At 39.9% G+C, this 19629-nt stretch overlaps 1 protein-coding gene across 1 annotated transcript in view; it reads left to right on the top strand.

The window, feature by feature from the left end:
• Positions 1-949: 949 nt before the first annotated feature.
• LOC117557375 (arf-GAP with Rho-GAP domain, ANK repeat and PH domain-containing protein 1-like) overlaps positions 950-19629 on the top strand; it is a gene marked incomplete at its 5' end in the record, with an annotated part of 29094 nt that continues 10414 nt past the window's right edge. Inside the window, 14 exon segments of the mRNA XM_034233197.1 lie at positions 950-1132; positions 8885-8938; positions 8940-9010; positions 9012-9058; positions 9428-9523; positions 9526-9561; positions 10324-10459; positions 10760-10862; positions 11539-11731; positions 11946-11991; positions 14930-15093; positions 18037-18249; positions 18976-19081; positions 19180-19327. Coding sequence (XP_034089088.1) covers positions 950-1132; positions 8885-8938; positions 8940-9010; positions 9012-9058; positions 9428-9523; positions 9526-9561; positions 10324-10459; positions 10760-10862; positions 11539-11731; positions 11946-11991; positions 14930-15093; positions 18037-18249; positions 18976-19081; positions 19180-19327 — 1596 coding nt within the window.

Here is a 19629-nt window from a genome sequence, read left to right as displayed (position 1 = left end):
TAACCCATGTTTGTATAATTGAGTTAACTCCGTGTGTTGCTGCTAGCATACATAACAGCTGACGTGGAAACGTTACTCGTGGATGGGGCTACAGAGCTACTAGAAAGACAGTCGAACCGGTGCATTTCTCTCTCTGAATGTGGAGCACTTTTGCTAAATGTTTAGACAAATTGCTCGTGTTCCGCCCTTACATGCTAAACTCTTATTGCACTTTAGGCAACGAGCATCGAGACGGGTAAAGTTTAACCACACCTCAGAGTGGGTTCTCTCCGCTGTGTGTGTGTGTGTGTGTGTGTGTGTGTGTGTGTGGTGTGTGTGTGTGTGTGTGTGTGTGTGTGGTGTGTGTGTGTGTGTGTGTGGTGTGTGTGTGTGTGTGTGTTGTGTGTGTGTGTGTGGTGTGTGGTGTGTGTGTGTGTTGTGTGTGTGTTGTGTGGTGTGTGTGGTGTGTGTGTGTGTGTTGTTGTTGGTGTGTGTGTGTGTGGTGTGTTGGTTGTGTGTGTGTGTGTTGTGTGTGTGTGTGTGGTGTGTGTGTGTGTGTGTGTGTGGTGTGTGTGTGTGTGTGTGTGTGTGTGTGTGTGTGTGTGTTGCCCCCCTCGCAAGCAGGCGGGGGAGAGAGATCGAAAATAATCATAGAAGCATTTTGCAGTCTTTTTGCGTATTAGAAACGGAGTTGGCGACAGTAAAACTGCAATATAATGTTTGTGTAGTAATAATACACATGATATATATTTTAGACCGCTAACGTTGGAGCTTAACGGTACCATGGTCTTTAATAATTCAGCCCCGGGGCCCGTTTAATACCGGGGCTCGGTACCCATCCCTACTTCTTGATAAACTGCACAATGTACATGTATGTTGTCAAAAGACGGCCACATATTGACCTCTACAAAGATGCCTCCTACTCGTCTTAATGTGGAAATACTTCCTCTAAATCCTACCTGTGTTGCAGGTGTTCCTGTTGCTGGGCAACGAGCGGGTAAACAGTTTCTGGGCAGCTAACATCCCGCCAAGTGAAGCCTTGGCCCCCTCTAGCTGCAGCGAGGAGAGACGCCGCTTCATCACCAATAAGTACCGGCAGGGCAAATACAGGAAGTACCACCCTCTGTACGGAAACCAGAAAGAGCTCAACAATGTAAGTGTTAATCCGCTGCTTTGATTGTAACCCCTGTGTTTACGATTTTGAATATACAGTACACATTGTTTTCAGTGGTTATAGAGATTTAATTTAGTAAACAACGTTGCAAATGTAAGTCACCGTTAGTCAACAGACCTTGAGAAAGAGATGCTTTTGTACATAAGGAGGATTTAGAGATGGTTGGAATAGCAATCCATTACAATTTGATTTTGATAAACAAAAAGTCAGCTAGCCTAAGCCCTCTAATTTAGTTTGTAACAGGCAGCAATTTTTCATGTAGCTTTTTTAAGTCACTGAGTATTGAAAAACACAAACACCCTTTTTTAGTGTTTATTCGTGCAAGTTTAGCATGAATGAATGTTACCTTTTGTCTTTGGTTCGCCTTTGTTATGGCAAACACTTTATATAACATTTAAATAAATAAAAACTCCATAAGCTGATTAACACTTTAATCTGCTTTCATTATATATCTTGCTACAATGCCTTGTGTATTAGCGCAAAGCAGACCTGAAATAGTTCCTGAAATCAGCAGCCTCTGTAATGTTTTCAACCAAATCATGACCATAAGAATCTAAATCATTTCAAATCATGACACTAAACAATAGTCTTTATCATCATGATGACCTTATTATCATTTATTTGTCTTCTGACGGGTACGGTCGAATGTAGTTACTTACAACTCCCTTTTAAACACAACACAGTTTTTGTACAGGTTGAGTTGTGATTGAACTCTGCACTGCAATACACAAACAGCATACTCCATACATCTGAGTGCTAATCAGATCATGAGTAAGACTCCAAGAATAAAGAAATGTCATGACCGTTTTTAGATTGATTCACTGAAAGAAAGAGAAACAATAAACCAGCTTTTCCTGTGAGACTAGTTCAAAAGAATGCAGAAGTAAATTGCTGTGTATATGTAAATAACCCTCTAAGAGTCAACATTAATTTAAGCATCTGTTAAATCCCTCATCAAACTCATCATAAAAGTCCAAAATAAGTATGTTGTGTCACATTTTCCAGTTAGTGACAATAAAGTAGCCAGTCTAAAGTTAACTCTTTCACTGCGTGATGTTTTCTCCTTTTTAGCAAGCTACTTTTGTTACTCAAAGTGGGGCATTCATGAGACCGAATTGAACTCACGGTAGTAGGAAGAAACGCAGGTTTGTAGATTGCAAAAAGCTGAATCCCTGATTAAGACTTACATGTTAAGCACAGTCGGCCGAATGCATTCATCTGAATAAATGAGATCAAGAGACAAGCTAAACATCGCTCCTATTAGAGTAATAGGAGCGTTATTTTATTTTTTACAAACTATCTCCTGTGAATTCCTGTCATGCCTCTGAGTCACCATAGTTTGCAAAACATATAAGCTCATACTAGTGTTGTAAGAGAATCAGCAATTACAAAGAAGGGAGGAATTACAGTACCTGTAGACAAGAGCCCTCTCAGGATGCACTACCTGTGTATAATGTCCTTGTTAATGTGGGAACCTTTGCCCTGTCAAAGTGATAAAGTTGGTCAGTAAAAGTCAGAAGTAGGACCCTGGGGTGCTGTTTCCGGGCTGCTAGATTCGGGGGTTTTATGTTGTGCCCCCGCTGCGCTCCGCTGTGTGTGGTGAATGTGTCAGTGTGTCAGCCCCTGCTGGCTCATTCATTAGCTGCTTAACCCACTTACCGCAAACAATGTGGACTGCTCACAGACTGTGTGTGTGTGTGGTGTGTGTGTGTGTGTGTGTGTGGTGTATGTGACTCACATTAAACACCTGACTGACTTCTATTTTTCCTCCCTGAAGCGTTCAAGCCTGTGAGTGTGTGTGAGTCACTGTGTTTGGGAAGTGCAAAAGGAGATAAAGGATGTTTTCTTATTGTCTATACAATTATTACTTGTTTTGGTTTAAACCATTTTCATTGAGCTGCTGCAGGTCGTCCTCCATGATGGTTATCTCTCTCTCTGCGTTACTTGAGAATGTGACCAGTTCTCTGTCTCCCTGTAGGCTTAACTGCCTCTCATTTCAAACAGATGCTGCTCTACCTGTTTCTTAAATCAAAAATACTTTGCTTCCCTCAGCTCTGTGTTGCTATTCATTCGACTTGGGTGTGTCTTAAGAAAGAATAGACTCTACAATGTGTTTGCGTTCGCTAAGTAGTTATGTGCAAAGGCTATGCCAATAAGACAGTGTATGTGTGTGTTTGTGTGAAAAGTAGAGAGAAACAGACGTTTGTGTTCTGTGTGAGCACTGCAGTGTCTCTGGCTCAGGTTTGTTTATCAATTGCATGCTTTTTACCTCCACTTCTGTTTCCTTTCTTCTTTCTTTTTCTCTGAATATGACATCATTACTCACGGCTGTAGCTGGAATGTGCTGTAACTAACTCCGCCTCCCCCTCTCCCCCTCCTCATTGTTTGGCTGCGACTGCAGAAGAAAGTTGATCTCTCCACTCCTGGCTGCTTTTCTTAACTTTCCTGCTCGGCTCAAACATCTTAAACTGGTTTTATTTTTGCCATTCGCAACTTTTCGTGCCTCCAAACTGACACTAAAACACAGGAGAGATTAAAGGGAGCTGAAAACCTACAGGTAAGTGTGTGTGAGCTGTAGGAAAGAGTACTGAAAGTATTTTGTGTGTTTTTGTGAATTATTTCAGTGGGTTTTAAGGATTGTAGGGTAGTGTTAGTTCAGGAATGTGTGTCAATGGACTTTGGATCTCTGACAGCACTGTATGTGAGCTCAGTGCTCTAAAACAAACACATATTTACATGTATTTGTGTGGCATAGTTTTATCTTGAGACTATAAGAACTGTTGTTTGTGGCTCTATGTCAGCGAGCACATTAGAGTTATTGTGTGTATGCTTTCCACTAGGATTGGGTGGAGCAACATTAACATGCATTTGAATGTGTGTAGTCATGTTTCTGTGCCTTTTTAGCATTTTTGGTCCGTGTCGCACTCTCTGTCTGTGTCTGTGTGTGTGTTCTCTGTGTGCGAGAGGATAGGCTCACCTCTGTCAATGGGCATCATTGTCTCCCTCAATCCCCTCCTGCTCTGTGTCCCCCCTCTCTTTGCCTCTCTCTTTTAGGCAGTCAACTATTGATGCTTTCAACAGCCTTTCATTCAATAATTGGGTTTCATATTCTCTTGAAAAAAGTTTGTATGAAGGAAATATTTCAACATCAACTTTTACACACCAAACATATACTGTGTAGAATGGCCAGCCATGAACCTGTATTACTTCATGGTGTCTTATTATAATACTTCCCTCAAAGCCTCTTGATTGACTTATCAAACAACCACCCCCCCCCCCTCTTGTTTATGAGGGGGTAAAGAAGCCAAAGAGCACTGAGTGGGAGCATAAAGACCATTGTCAGGGAAATGTAAGTATGGCGTTAAGTTGTAAAAACACAAAGGGAAGTGTGGCAGCTTTTTAGTATGATTGTGACAAGTTTGACTTGCTTACTTTTTAAAGTGCAAGAAAGATGCAGTGACAAAGTATGTTTTTCCAAAGAGTCTAAAATCCATACACTGATCCCACTTTATATTACACATCACATGTTTGTTATAAGCCTATATTACACATCACATGTTTGTTATAAGCCTAGTTACAACATCACATGTTTGTTATAAGCCATATTACACATCACATGTTTGTTATAAGCCTATATTACACATCACATGTTTGTTATAAGCCTAGTATGAGTTAATATCTTCCCACCTGAACAACAACAACCTATGACTACTCCCAGTCTTCTTGAGTTGTGTCTATGTTGACTTTGTGTCAGTGGCGTTCAGCGTGTTTTCGCTACTTATTATATATAGCAAGCAGACTCAGCCGAAAGTCAGTAGTTAAACTTTTTTATGTGGCCTGTTTTTGTGCTTTTTATAGTTTTGGAAAGTGACTTCCATAAAATAAGAAAACTTCCAACTTAGTCCCTTCATTTCCAACATTCACACTTTAGGGTTTAAGTCATAAAACATGTTCAATTGTACTGCGTGATGGGACCTGCTGTCTTGTGTATTTCCAATGATTTTCCTCCCTATCTGTCAGCCTTTTTCTGTGTGTCTGCCTTTCTGTTTTTCCTCTATGCCATATTCATACTCTTCTCTTTCCCTTTTCCATCTGTCTGGATGTTCACCTCCACCTCCTTCCCCATCTCCCTCTCTGTCCCTGGTGAGGGTAATGACGGAGCATATGTGGATATCTGCTTCTCATCTGGATTTAATACAAGGACGTGCATACACACATGTAGGAATGTGTGTTTTTTTGTTGAACATTCGCTATATGCTCAAATGAGCAAAGCAGAGTGGGCTGCATGTGTGCGTCTGTGCATAGGAGGTCTGAGTGTATTATGTCCAGTTTGTAGCCAAGTACAATCAGGGTCTGATTAATGTGCCCTCAAAACGCTTTCATCTTCTCACAATATTTTTCTTTCTTCTGTGCCTCTCATCGCTTACTTCGACTCCGTCCCGTTAAACTGCGGAGGCCAGATGGAGGCCAGTGATTTCAGACACACCCAGATAAAATCTCTCGGACTCTTTCTTTCTCACTCTCTGGGGAAATTGGCAAGGATTCTTGAATTCCCTTCTCTTCTCTTTTTCCTTCTCTCTGTGTGAGTGATTACATTACTCCCTGTTTCATAGACAGCAGATGTTGGAGGGCGTGAGGTCTTCAAACACCCTTTTCCTTGTACTTTGTTCTGATTGGTTCCCTTAGTCAGAATGCACATGGTTAGGCTATTGATTCCTTACAGGACACTGACCTACATACAGCATGCACACACACACACACACACACACCCACACACACACACACACACACACACACACCACACACACACACACACACACACACACACACACACACACACAGTTATCACAATAATAATAATTGTCTATAGCAAGGTACTCTCCTTGAACTGCATTGTGCTTGCGGTCAAATTAGAGTATATTTTGCTGTGGCTCAGCTCGTAGCATCGCGGCTAATGTTAGCCTGCAGGGATTCATCAAAGTATTGACTTTTGTGGCCGGTCAATTTGATGGTTATAGTGAATAAAATTGGAGTCACCAAATGGGCTTCTGTTCTCTCATAGCCCGAGTGCCACAGAGCAGGCTAAAACCACCAGGTTGTATTTGTAGCGTACATTATTCCCAAATTTGAGGCAGTAATAGCCTAGTCATCATATTAGTTGAGTTGTTCTCCTGGGAAACAAAAGATTGTATAGGCTATTTAAGCAAAAGAAAAGAAGGATGCAGAATATATATAGTTAATATGTCTCTGGCAAAGAAAAATAGAAAGTGCAATGCCATATCTAAACAGAAAAAAGGTGAAAATATATATTTTTTTCATCAAACTGACTCCAGGGATCAGCAGCATATTGTTTCCCTTTGATCCAGGATTCCAAGATGATGCTGCCAACATGCTGGGACTTTTCCTACAGTTTCATGTTGTCGATTTACAGACTGAATTAAATCTATTGAACCTTCTCAACCCGGTGTTTCACTGTTACCTATAGTCGCTGATTTAGACAAAGTTATTTAAAAAAACATAACAGGACAGGATAAAACTTGAACATTATTTTTTTTCTTATCATGCACAACACTACAAAACAAAACATGTATTTCTTATTTGTAATGCAACTGGAAATCTGTCTTTAACTTCTTTAAGTTTTCCGCAATATTTTAGTCAAGCTATTTTGTGCAATATAATGCCTAATTACAGCGCATTATTATGACTTTTAATTGGTTATCTGCATTTTTAGACACAAGTTGTATGTTTAAGTGTGCCTGAAAACAACACCTGTATTATATGTTCCTCGTTGTAAATGTTATGAAGCTGCTAAAAGCAATGAAAAAGTAGAATAACATTGATTCCCAGGCCCCCCAAAAAACAGCCTTATCGTTGCAACTATGTGAAGCCACACACGAGGAGACTGTTCTAAAATTGTGTGTGTGTGTGTGTGTGTGTGTGTGTGTGTGGTGTGTGTGTGGTTGTGTGTGGTGTGTGTGTGTGTGTGTGTTGTGTGTGGTGGGTGTGTGTGTGTGGTGTGTGTGGTGTGTGTGTGTGGTGATTGTGTGTGTGTGTGTGGTGTAGTGTGTGTGTGTGTGTGTGTCGGTGTGTGTGTGTGGTGTGTGTGTGTGTGTGCTGTGGTGTGTGTGTGTGTGTGTGTGTGTGTGTGTGTGGTGTGTGTGTGTGTGTGTGTGTGTGTGTGTGTGGGGTGTTTTCTGTCTGTGTGTGCCGCGCTGTGGAATTTCTCAATCAGATCCAAGAGCTTATTGGTTTTAACAGAAGACAATGTGGGCACATGGGTTTGTGTGTAATTGCATAAATCTAAATTGAGTTCCTCAGCTGTGAAAACACTGCATCCTCCTTCACTCAGTCACAACACACCTTTCGTATTGCACTTCCCCCTACTTTCCTTACATTTGAGTGTACAATATGTGGACGTAATATCAGTCTAGACAACAATGTAGTTCTTGTCAGGTACAGTAATAATCTGTATTTGTTAGTCATCACCTGGTTGAAAAGCAAATAATCCCTTTATGGCGATGATAATCCTCTAATAGGAATTGAAATAGTTGTTTGTTGTTTTAAGAGATTCCTTTCATTTCAGTTTTTTCTCTTTTTTCAACTTATGTCAATTATTGTTTTTCTGTTTCTCCACAGATATGTGTAAGATTATTTTATAGCCCACAATGTTTTTGGTCATATGACTTTTAATTCAATTGGATCCAGTTGACATATTGATAATACCCTATTAGTTCCTTCAGTAAAACAAAGGGGAAAATATTAGCAAATGTAACACTTCAATACCACCTACATGAGCAGCACAAGTTTATAAGACCACATGAGTTAGCTTTTCATCAGCTCTCAAATCTATGTCAGCTCACCAGTGCTCCACTAAAATAAAGCTTGGAGACTTACTGACCAATCACTATAAAATGGCTCCAGGTTACTTTGTTATTAAAATTGCATACAGAGGATTTAGAGTGGAATCAGCAAATGAAATTAAATATTATAAACATTTGGAAGTTTTATAATAATAATACCCTCCACAGGTCCTATAAATCCCCAAATAATTACATTTTATATTTAAAGAAAACATAACAAACAAGACACACTGCATATCTTCTACTTGGCAGAGGCATAGCGGTGTTGACAGGTACTGACCAAAGTAACCAATCAGAAAGCTGCACACTCTGGTTATGGAACAACAGGGTCTGCTCCAGGTTTGAACCAACCTCAACAAAAAAAAACACACACACACACACACACACACACACACACACACACTGAGTTTGACCCTAGCTGTTTCCTTTGAAATCAAGCTGCCAGAGGACATGGTATCATTAAAGCCAGGTCAGCAGCTGCAGGACCAAATACAGAAGTCATCAGTTTAGTATCATTCTTACTCATTAGCGTTTTTGTATCTCTTTCTTTCTCCGTCATGTTATCTCCCTTTCCCACTCTGTTGCATTTCCCTTACAACAAACCAGACAGTGGTTTAATAGTGTTGTTTAAAGTGTCCTCTCTCTTTTGTCTTACCAGTTTTTGGCCATTTAAGATTTTGTAATTCTATTCAATTAAAAACATGCTAATTTGATATGATCATTTAGTATGAATTTCACCAGGCCTAGATAGTATATTTATTTACATAACGTATCTGCCCTTGACATGCATAAGCAACACATCGTTGTCTCCATCTGTCATTTCTATACATGAGAATCTAATCTTGTTTTGATTTGTATCTCTTTTCTCCAGGCTCTTCTTATAAATGTGCAGGGCAGTGATGTGCTGGAGACGTTGAGCCTGATCTTCTTGTGGTGCAGATGTAAATTGTCCAACTGGTATGCCAAGTGCGCCCTCGGCTCTCTCCCTGGCCACCACACACACAGCCCCTACAGGCGGAGTTAATCAGCCACAACCTCAACACAGGTACAGTAAGACATACAGCTTTTTTTTTTAACTCATCAAACTATTTATTAAAGACGGATAACTACATACAGTATTTGTATGTGGAATTAAATCCATGATGATTTTTCTTTATACTATATGTTCTGTAAGCCTAATATTTGTATATTTTAAGGGTATGAGAGTTGAATGCACCTTCCGTATACTTCCTTAATGTTACATAACCAATTCCTGTCATACCAAGGAGTGTTTGGGATGTATTACATTTTCCATTTAACTTTAACAGATGCACTTCTCCCTATTTTCAGATAGACTCAGTAAATGACAGTCTGTACAGTATGTTCTAGGTTTTCTCCAATAAAATAATTGTATTTTTTTTTTTTTCTCCTGCAGAACTACCACGGTCAGAGCCGGGTGAGGCAATGGACACAAGACCTTACTTGCCAGCACCTTGTGTGTCTCACAATGGCTTCCTTTTCAAGACTGCATCCATGCCCGGGCTATTACAGAGCGCAAGGCCAAAGAGGGTATTTACACACAATATCCAACACTAACACTTACTTACACAGTAAAAAAATAACACATAATAATTCAATATTCAATGTTTTTCATTTTGTTTATTTTTCTCCATTTACAAACATATGAAAGCCACAAGATGAACATCTAAACATACAAAACAACGCAAAGATAATTTCGAAAGAATGTTCTTGTGTGTATTAAAATTACACATCATATCCTAGCCTTTTTTGTTGTGAAGCCATCTTCTTAGTCATACATCAGTTTTTTACACACAATTTACACACGGCATCTATTGCACGTCTTGTCCGTCCTGGGAGAGGGATCCCTCCTCTGTTGCTCTCCCTGAGGTTTCTCCCATTTTTCCCTTTAAACTGTGGGTTTTCTTCGGAAGTTTTTCCTTGTACGATGTGAGGGTCTAAGGACAGAGGGTGTCGTATTGTCATACTGATATTTTGTACAAACTGTAAAGTCCACTGAGACAAATGTAACATTTGTGATATGGGCTATATAAATAAACATTGATTGATTGATTGATCAGTTAAAAAATTGGCTTTGCTATTAGCACACAATGAAGTTAAAATGGCACCCAGAGAGCAGACCTCTGCTGACGCCTCACACCCCTATTTCACAACTTTAAAGTGTTTATTTGTTGTCTTGGCCCTGTGAACAGAAAACGTAACATCCTTGATGGAGGTAACTGCAGTCATTTGTATTATTATAATTATTGATATTCTCTCCATTTGTTCATCTCTATTGTTCCCTTCATGTAGAGTTCAGTCGTCGCTGGTGCACTCTGAATGATGGCACCTACAGCTACTATGAGAGTGACAAGAACTCAAACCCTAACGGAGCTCTGAAGGCTTCAGAGATCGTCTGCCTGGCTGTTGACCCGCCTTATAGACATGGGTACACACACACACACACACACACACACATACATACATACATACATACATACATACACCAATCCATTACCCCTTCATTTTAATGTCTGTATTAAATTACTTTTAGTAAATACAAACTGAAATAATATGCATAACCAAAACTGAATATGCGTGTTATTGTACATAATATTCATCTGTCACGTAAAACCAAATACACGTCTGGCATGACCATTTCCCCCCGCAAAATTACATCCTTTTACAGTATCACCTAAATATCACTTTCTGTATCAATTTCTCCTAACCCCTATTTCAAACCCATCAGGTATGAACACACCTTTGAACTGTACTCGGAGTCAGAGCGTCTCTATCTGTTCGGCACTGATGACCCATGCGGCCACAAGGAATGGGTCAAGTCTATTGCCAGGGTAACCACCAAAACATGTATTTTCTGGACACTCAATCATATCCTTCTGGTTTTCTTTTCTTCCTAGGTGAACCCTAGTTATTCATTTTCTGTAGTGAAATTGCAGAGCTCTGATGCTTAAAAGAAAAATGTAGTGACAGGCTGCATAGTGGTCAGGGACAGGGCTAGTGAATTGTGACTTTTTCTCTTTGTCACTTATTTTCCAGCATTCTTTACAGCTGATATAATGGTCAGCTGCATGATGATGTTAAATAAAGCAACTACTGCTGAAACTACTGGAAGTCAGTGCAGTATAAGAGTAAGGTTGAAGTAGACGTGTTGACTCATAGTACTGTATTATCATTTTAAATGATATGCAAGATGCTGGATTGCCTAAATTGCATCTATTGGCTGTTTCTGTTTACCTGAGAATTAAAAAACATAAATGCCAAGTTGGTAGATGGACAGAATATCCATGGCTCCTGAATGTCTAGCCACAAAGACACATTATCCTCTCATACCATTGAAGTACTTTACGAGAGCTTTAACCTTTTTTCACAATTGAATTAGTATTGGTTTTCTCAGAGAGGTTCAGTAATGCTCAGGCTGAAGTGCTTGAATCTTCTTTAAAAGAGGAGGGAAACAATAAATAATGTGCAATGTATTACATAGCCGTAATGTCCCCGTTTTGTTTGTAGAGCCTGATCCCGGCCTCTGCAGAGCCGCTGCTGAGGTTAGCTTTTGAGCGGATTGGGCGGCTGAAGTGTAAAGACGGCTTGAACCTGCAAACATCCAAGGTGGGCTGGTTTGCTCTGGTGGGCTCTACACTTCACGCCTACCTGGAGGACAGCCAGGGAGAGGAGATCCACCTCCGCAAACTGAATGAGCTCTGTGAGTGAAACACATACAGACAAATACGCACACAAACAGCACTTTTACTACATACTATACTGTGTACACATAGTGAAAGGGAAGTGTGCTCCGAAGGATTATTGACAGAACAGTCATTTGAAAAGAAACCAGAAAGAAACATATCAGATACAGTATTTTGACGCGCAGGCATACTGTTAATAATACATGATTCCTCTGTGTTTGTGTCTCACAGCAATTCAACAAGACAATGAGGTGCTTGTTCTGGTGGAGAGAGGCAGGTGAGCGGGATTTCATGTTCATTGGGTTTGCTACAATAGTGCAACCCAGTCTCACGGCATTTCGTGTTCACCAACACGATTTTTAATCTATTGATTCGTGTTCACCAACACGAATTGCCCCTTTTTTTCGTGTTGCACAGCACGATTTTAAAAGCAATGTATTTCTACTGCCTGCAGCACGTCTTTTTCTCTGGTCGGGTCGTGGGAGACCGGAAGCTGTGTGGTTCATAAAAACATATTCTTACTCAATATCAAGCCACAATTATTGCTTTTATTTTAAATCGTATAATTTCGGACTTTTGTTGCCGTCTGTGAGGAAAATAAATGGGGCTCAGAGCCTCAGAATACGGAAATCTGTATTTTTAAATATTTTTTTCCTTCTAATTTGTTATTCTTTTCAAAATAACACACTGTTATTTACTCACCAATAACACACAATTATCCTTGCTTTTATTTATTGGTTTAATTCCATAATATCGGGCTTTTTTGGCGTCCGTCAGGAACTGAATTTCAAAATAAAAATAACCGGAAACAGACGTAGACCTATAAGGGACATTTCGAGCATCATTGCGATTGTCAACATTTCTGAGTTTAGGATGGCCGAAGACACTACACTACCCATAATCCCCAGCTATCGTTGAGGACTACAGTCCCCGTAAGGTTACGCAGAGCGTCACACAGCTGTGTGAAATGAAACGAAACCAAGCCAGACTATCCAAAACTGGAATCGAACGCCCCCCCAGAACTACACATGCTGGCTATTGTGTTTCGCAAAATGTTCTATGGGACGACTCAACTGAACGTTTTCGTTTTTCCCACAATTAGAAGTTGCCAGTATTAAACATATTGGTGTTATCAAATGTAAAACATATAATTAATAAATGGGTGAAAATCGCTTGTGTCCATAATGCGCAGCATTAATACCCACATGATAGCTCATTGTTACTTTGTAATTCTACTCCACTACAATTCAGAGGTTAACCTGGTATTTTTACTCCACTGCATTTATTTGAGTTACTTTGCAGATTCTGATTAATTATGTGAAATATAAACAACCCTTAAATCAGACTTTAGTTACACTTGAGTAAAATTCAGGTAAGGTGATTGTCAAGTGCCAACAATCAGGAGAGATATTTGATAGTTGGTGCTTGAGAAGACTAAACATATATCTGCAATTGACATGATTGGAAACGAGTAATAAAGTATATTCATTACTCGTTATTCTCTACTAATAGTTCATTAAAGACTGTATATTATGGCTATTTTGCACATCCCTTTCAAGATTTTCAAAGGTGTATTGACATATCATATACACAACTACGGTGTAGTTATGCAATGAATGAAACACTTGGGTCACAGGTTCCTCAACAGTGCATTACAAGACATCTATCAATATGTGTGTACCTCCACCATTAAACTGTCATATTCTGCACATTTCTTATTCTATCTACATACATAAGAGTATAATTCATATGTATAATATCAGTTAAAATAAGTGCTTCAACATAGTTAACATTGCAGGAAAGCAATATATTAGACGTTAAGTACTTTGTCAGGCTTAATATTTATCTGTAGATAGATACCCCCAAAGTTTTTTTCTTATTTAAAAGAAGACCTTAATCTGTTATTTAATGTTTAAATAAAGGTTAATTCGTTTTTCTGTTTTGCACCTCCTCCTATTCATATCTTTGTACATTCTGCACTATACTGTTTTATTGTAGAGATCACTTATCACTTTTATATCAGCTGTGCACCGTTATGGTGTAAATATAACCTATCTGTGAATTAGATCAAATCTAAAAGTCAGCCGAATTAGTGTTGATACTGCAAGGAGACGTATTGTGTGAAGAGAAATTGAAGATGTTGTTTAATTGTTGAATATATTTATGATCCACGTCAAGTATTCAGTTTCGGCGGCATTTTCTCAGTTTTTCCAAAGGTCTTCTCATCAGGGCTCTATAAATAAAGAACTACGGCAGATCTGTAATATACAATGCAGCCGAACCGTGTATTACAATGCCGTTATGTGATGACTTTCAAAGAGAAAAGCAAGAGCGCTCGGAATTAAGTATTATTTTATTCTTTTAAAATGTTTTCCGGATTTCATATCATATAAACACCAAATCCCAGCATGCATTGCGGCTAAAACATCCAATAAACGAGCTTAAAACCATAGCTGAGGATCTTGGGTAATCGCTCGAAATGCCTACGTCTGTTTCCGGTTATTTTTTATTTTGAAATTCAGTTCCTGACGGACGCCAAAAAAGCCCGAGATTATGGAATTAAACCAATAAATAAAAGCAAGGATAATTGTGTGTTATTGGTGAGTAAATAACAGTGTGTTATTTTGAAAAGAATAACAAATTAGAAGGAAAAAAAGATTTTAAAAATACAGATTTCAGTATCCTGAGGCTCTGAGCCACATTTATTTTCCTCACAGACGGCAACAAAAGTCCGAAATTATACGATTTCCAATAAAAGCAATAACTGTGGCTTGATATTGAGTAAGAACATGTTTTTATGAACCACACAGCTTCCGGTCTTCCTCGACCCGACCGGAGAAAAAGACGTGCTGCAGGCAGTAGAAATACATTGCTTTTAAAATCGTGCTGTGCAACACGAAAAAAAGGGGCAAATCGTGTTGGTGAACACGAATCAATAGATTAAAAATCGTGTTGGTGAACACGAAATGCCGTGAGACTGGGTTGAATAGTGATAGTTTAAATAAATGTTTGCTCCAGTGTTTGACTCCACAACCTGTTCCCAAATGTCAAAACACTTTTAAATGTGTTTATTCTTTATTGCTACCGTACACATTTTCAACGTTTCCCCCCTTACTCCCATGTTCTTTTTCCATCTTTTCTTCTCTTTCTGAATGTTATATTCCCTCTTTATCTCTTCCCTTTTCTCCTCTGTCGTTCTCTCTCTCTTTATGCAGGACTTTGTACATAGAGGGTGAGAGGAAGTTGGATTTTGCCGGCTGGTGTACGGCCATCCAGGCAGCAGCGGGGAGTGGAGGAGACACACTGAGCCAGCAGCAGCTGACGGAGACAGACATACCGGTCATAGTGCACAGCTGCATCGGCTACATCACGCAGTGCGGTGAGACACGGCCATTTAGAGAGTTACCCTTATTCCGTCTGTTGCTCACTGTGTCAACATCCAAAGGCACACACTCATCTACATCCACACATTCATGCTCCTTATCTTTGACACACACATTGGCTCTGCTTGCATTTACATCACAGGAATATATTTACTGTACACAGTGTACATTGCTGTACTGTATGTGATTTTGGTCTTTTGAGGGCCTTACTGTGTGTGTGTGTGCACACTTGGCGCTTTCTATGTGTTTGGCCTCATGTGATTATAATGGCAGGAGTTCAGCCCAACGGACTGCAAGATAACAAAATAACTGTTTCCATGTCTCCATCATTCCTGCTTTTCTTTCTCTCTCTTTTGTAATGTTTTTTCATTTTTGCCCCTTGTCCTTTGTCTGCCTCCCAAATCCACGTGCTGACATGCCTTCTTTCACTCTGACTCGCTGTCTCTCATCTTTCTGTCAACCCCTGTTCCCTCCCTTTTGATCTCCTCTCACTCACACTCCATTTAGTGGATGCACTTGTGTGTGTGTGTGTGGCTTCATTTAGCTGATATCCTCTACTTTCTGTCTGAGATGTTAATCCCTCTGATCAGCTTTCTGGGAAACCAGGGCAACTGTCCTCATTTCCCCCTTAATGTGCTGATAATGGTCATTCACCATGACACATTTGCATTACCATCCTTTTTGGCGTTATTAAGTTCTTTGAATCTTTAGACAGTGACTTGCAGGGTTGGGAGGGTTACTTTGTAAATGTAATCAGTTACTGATTACTGAATACATGGCTCTGAAAGTAATCCGAATACAGTTACAGTTACGTGTCTTAAAAAAGTAACGTAATCAGATTACTTTTAGATTACTTTTGGATTACTTTCTTTTTCCATAACAGATGGGTATGTTTTGGTGAACAGGAGACACAAAAAGCAAAAGGAAACTGAACGTGTTTTTACTGTTTTAATGGCTTATCAAGAGCACAACTGAAACATAACATCTGAAACGATGCAACAACATATGCTAATACACTTTTTGGGGATGCAGCTTGGGATGTGAGGAGTGAGGGACACGGCTTAGAACGGGCTTGTCGCATTCTGTCCTGCCAGTGTTGGCAGGACATGAATTAAAATGTCGAACTCGGACTTCATTTTAAGGACATGTCGGCCAGGGGTGTAGAGCTATATTTGTTTAAGCACCGGATCGGCAAAACAGGAGACTCTGTGCACCAGTCTGCCTTGATCTATGAATTCATGTCCGTGACTCTCACAGTATCTGCTGCCCACAGCTCTTTTATAGAAGGAACACCTCCTTCACTTCATGAAATCTCTGCAGCACCGGGAGGCAGCGGGAGGGTTAACTCAGAAGACGAGCGTGCAGTGCCTTTCACGCACCGCCTTCGCTGTGTTTACCTTCAGAATCATAAGGCTAAAGAGCGGACCGCAGGCTGATGTGTTTTAACCACACACACCTCTACACACACACGACTTAAACGCAGACTTTTGTTCCCTCCATGTTTCGTTGTTATTGTTTCACTGAGCGGCCCCGCCCCTTTTTTTCGGCTCCCTTTTTGGTCCATCTGCGGCGGTAAAAGTGTTTGTGCGCTGTGATGATTCGGCTGTAGCCTACGTTTAATAATGAATATTAAATGTTGTGAGGAAATATTTCCATCAATAATTCCAATAAGTAATCCAAAATGTATTCACTTCAGGTTTACGAAAGTAACTGTAATCAGATTACTCGTTTTTCAAATGTAACGCGAGCTGAATACAGTCACTTGATTTTTGTATTCTGATTACGTAACGCCGTTACATGTATTCCGTTACAACCCAACCCTGGTGACTTGTTGTTGGTGTTTGGAGCCATATGAGGAACTGCAGTCACTTGGCCCACATCATCTTGTCCTGACAGGTCTGTCATAAAGGAACTACATTGTGACCAATCCTCAGTTGAGAAATCACACACTTGGTTGAAACAGGATTTTAGTCATGACTCATTGCTACATAAAGCAGCAGAGCCAGAATCCCTCAGTGCTTCTCAAAGTGTGGTCCGCGGACCACTGGTGGTCCGTGAGCGCCCCCTAGTGGTCCGTGAGTATATTGGTAACATTTCACATTTGAAATAAATTCAAATAAATATCTCTGCAATGGAGAGAGCTTAAGTTTCACTTTCGATTGCATGATATAGCCCAGCGCAACACCTTCATCACACATGTTGCCACTTGTTTGTACCATTTTCAGGCGATTTGTAATCTGTTCTAAAAAAACGATGTGTTTTTGGATATTTGTGGAGTTATGTGGTCCGTGAGTGTTTTTTTATTGGTTAAGTGGTCCTTGGTATGAAAAGGTTTGAGAAACACTGCTCTAGTGGAAATGACTTGTAAATGTTCACACCCAGGCTCTTTATTTTCTAATTTAACACAAACTACCACAAAATTGTAAACATATTTTAGTGATGGCCCCTCCATTAACAATGTGTTTGCATATATTTTGCAGTTTTGTCTTATTTTTGATAGTATAATGTTTGAATACACATTATTTGACATCACTGAATAGGAACATCAAAGTATTAGTCTTTTTAAAAACAATGCAGCAGCAGCAATTTGCATAAAACAATAACAAATCTAATAACCACATATTTTTTCCTCATGACCAATCTGTAATGTTGCAACAATATTATGAATTGATCCTCTTATTACCCCAAAATAAGTCTAGTTTTGAGGTGGAATACACTTTATACATGCTGTCCATTTTTGTTTTTATCATGATTTCAGTTTACAATCCTAAATGTAAACTCTGCTGTTCTGTTTAAGCAGAAATATGATCAACTTGAAGGAACAAGGTTTTTTTTTAAATAATCAGTGTTGTAACAATGTGTACTTTCTCTTATGGTATCGACATGGCCTGTGTTTCTAACAATATGTTTTTTGTGTGTGATTGTTTTGTTTTTCTTAGGCTTGACCTCTGAGGGGATATATCGTAAGAGCGGTGTGAACTCCCGTGTGGCCGCGCTGTGCGAGAGATTTCACCGTGACGCCCGCAGTGTTCGTCTGAGGGAAGGAGAGCACCAGGTGGACGACGTCTCCACCACACTCAAACGCTTCTTCAGGGACTTAGAGGAGGGGCTGTTCACGTCAGAGGAATCCAAAGGCTGGCTAAGTGCTGCTGGTAAGATTCATAAGATGGTTGTTGTGCCCTGCAGTTTAGTCAAGCTGTGATTTCGGGATGGGTTTATTCTCAAAAAATTGTTTTTCCTAAACCAATACAGCCTTACAAATACATGTATGTTTATTTTATCAGGTTTGAAGATACTGTTAGACATTTGGTTCCTCTCCAATATAATGGAGGTGAAAAAGGGATACGTCTAGATTCTTTAGGATATTCCACATTCCTTGCTCTGGACTGTTTTACCGTCTTAACACTTAAGGGACTTTTTTCTACCAAAGAAGTATTCCCAACAGACTTCATGTTGCATGTCTGTTTACTTAAGGGTAGGTAAAGGGGGAATAAACTGTGCAAAAGGTCTTTTCACATCAAGAAAGTTCAGTCAAACTCTTGAATGTTGTTTTCTTTACTACTCTTAAATATATTGGAAGCAGTTTCCTAGAGAGCCTGCAACTGCGTGACATCTTGTTTCGTATCATGTTGCGCAGGATTTTCAAAAGTTTGAACTTGTGTGCATGTGAGATCACAGGAAAAAATGTCTGTCTGTTTTTTCATTTCTCTCTCACTGTTCCTGTCCTCATTTTTTATATCTCTATCTCCTTCTCCCACACATTCAGTCTCTCTCTCCCTTTGTACACTTCCTGACACTCTGGGATCTTGCTTCTTTTTAAAACCCCTCTGTATTCATGATTTTATCTTTCCTTCTCCTCTTTTATTCTCTTGCTCCAGGCATTCAGGAAGAAAGCCAGAAAATCTCCCAGTTCCAGCTGCTGCTGAACAGACTTCCTCGTGTCAACAAGGCTACACTACAAGCCCTTATCAACCACCTCTTTTGGTGAGAAACACACACACACATTGATAGAGTATCATCTGGTATCTGTGTGCATGTCTGTTTGCAAATACCCATGTGTGTTTTCCCCGAATGTGTTTCAGTGTGCAGCGTTTTTCTGAGCTGAACCAGATGAACCTCCATAACCTGGCCATAGTGTTCGGCCCCACACTCTTCCAGACGGACGGGAAGGACTACACTGCAGGCCGCGCCGTAGAGGACCTCATACAGCACTACACACTCATCTTTGAGGTCAGACTCACTGCTCACTGTTCGCATGTGGGATGACAGGAGGGCAAAACAGTTTGTTCTCTAAGCTGATTGATTTATCTGAAGTGATGGTATCAGAACACTGCAGACACAACAATGAGTCAAAAGCTATGAAAGGGTGAGATGTCAAAGAACACGAAATATCATATGGGCTGCAAGATTAAGCTCCAACAAAAGGCAGTTTGAGAAACAGATAACAGTCCTATTTTACCCTTTTAAGCCTAAAATTGGGAAATGAAATGGCAAGGGAGTTGCAACTAGAGATCTAAAGAATGGCATGATGC

This window comes from Gymnodraco acuticeps, unplaced genomic scaffold, assembly GCF_902827175.1.
Source record: "Gymnodraco acuticeps unplaced genomic scaffold, fGymAcu1.1, whole genome shotgun sequence".
Lineage (NCBI taxonomy): Eukaryota > Metazoa > Chordata > Actinopteri > Perciformes > Bathydraconidae > Gymnodraco > Gymnodraco acuticeps.
This window is presented reverse-complemented; position numbering and strand designations above follow the sequence as displayed.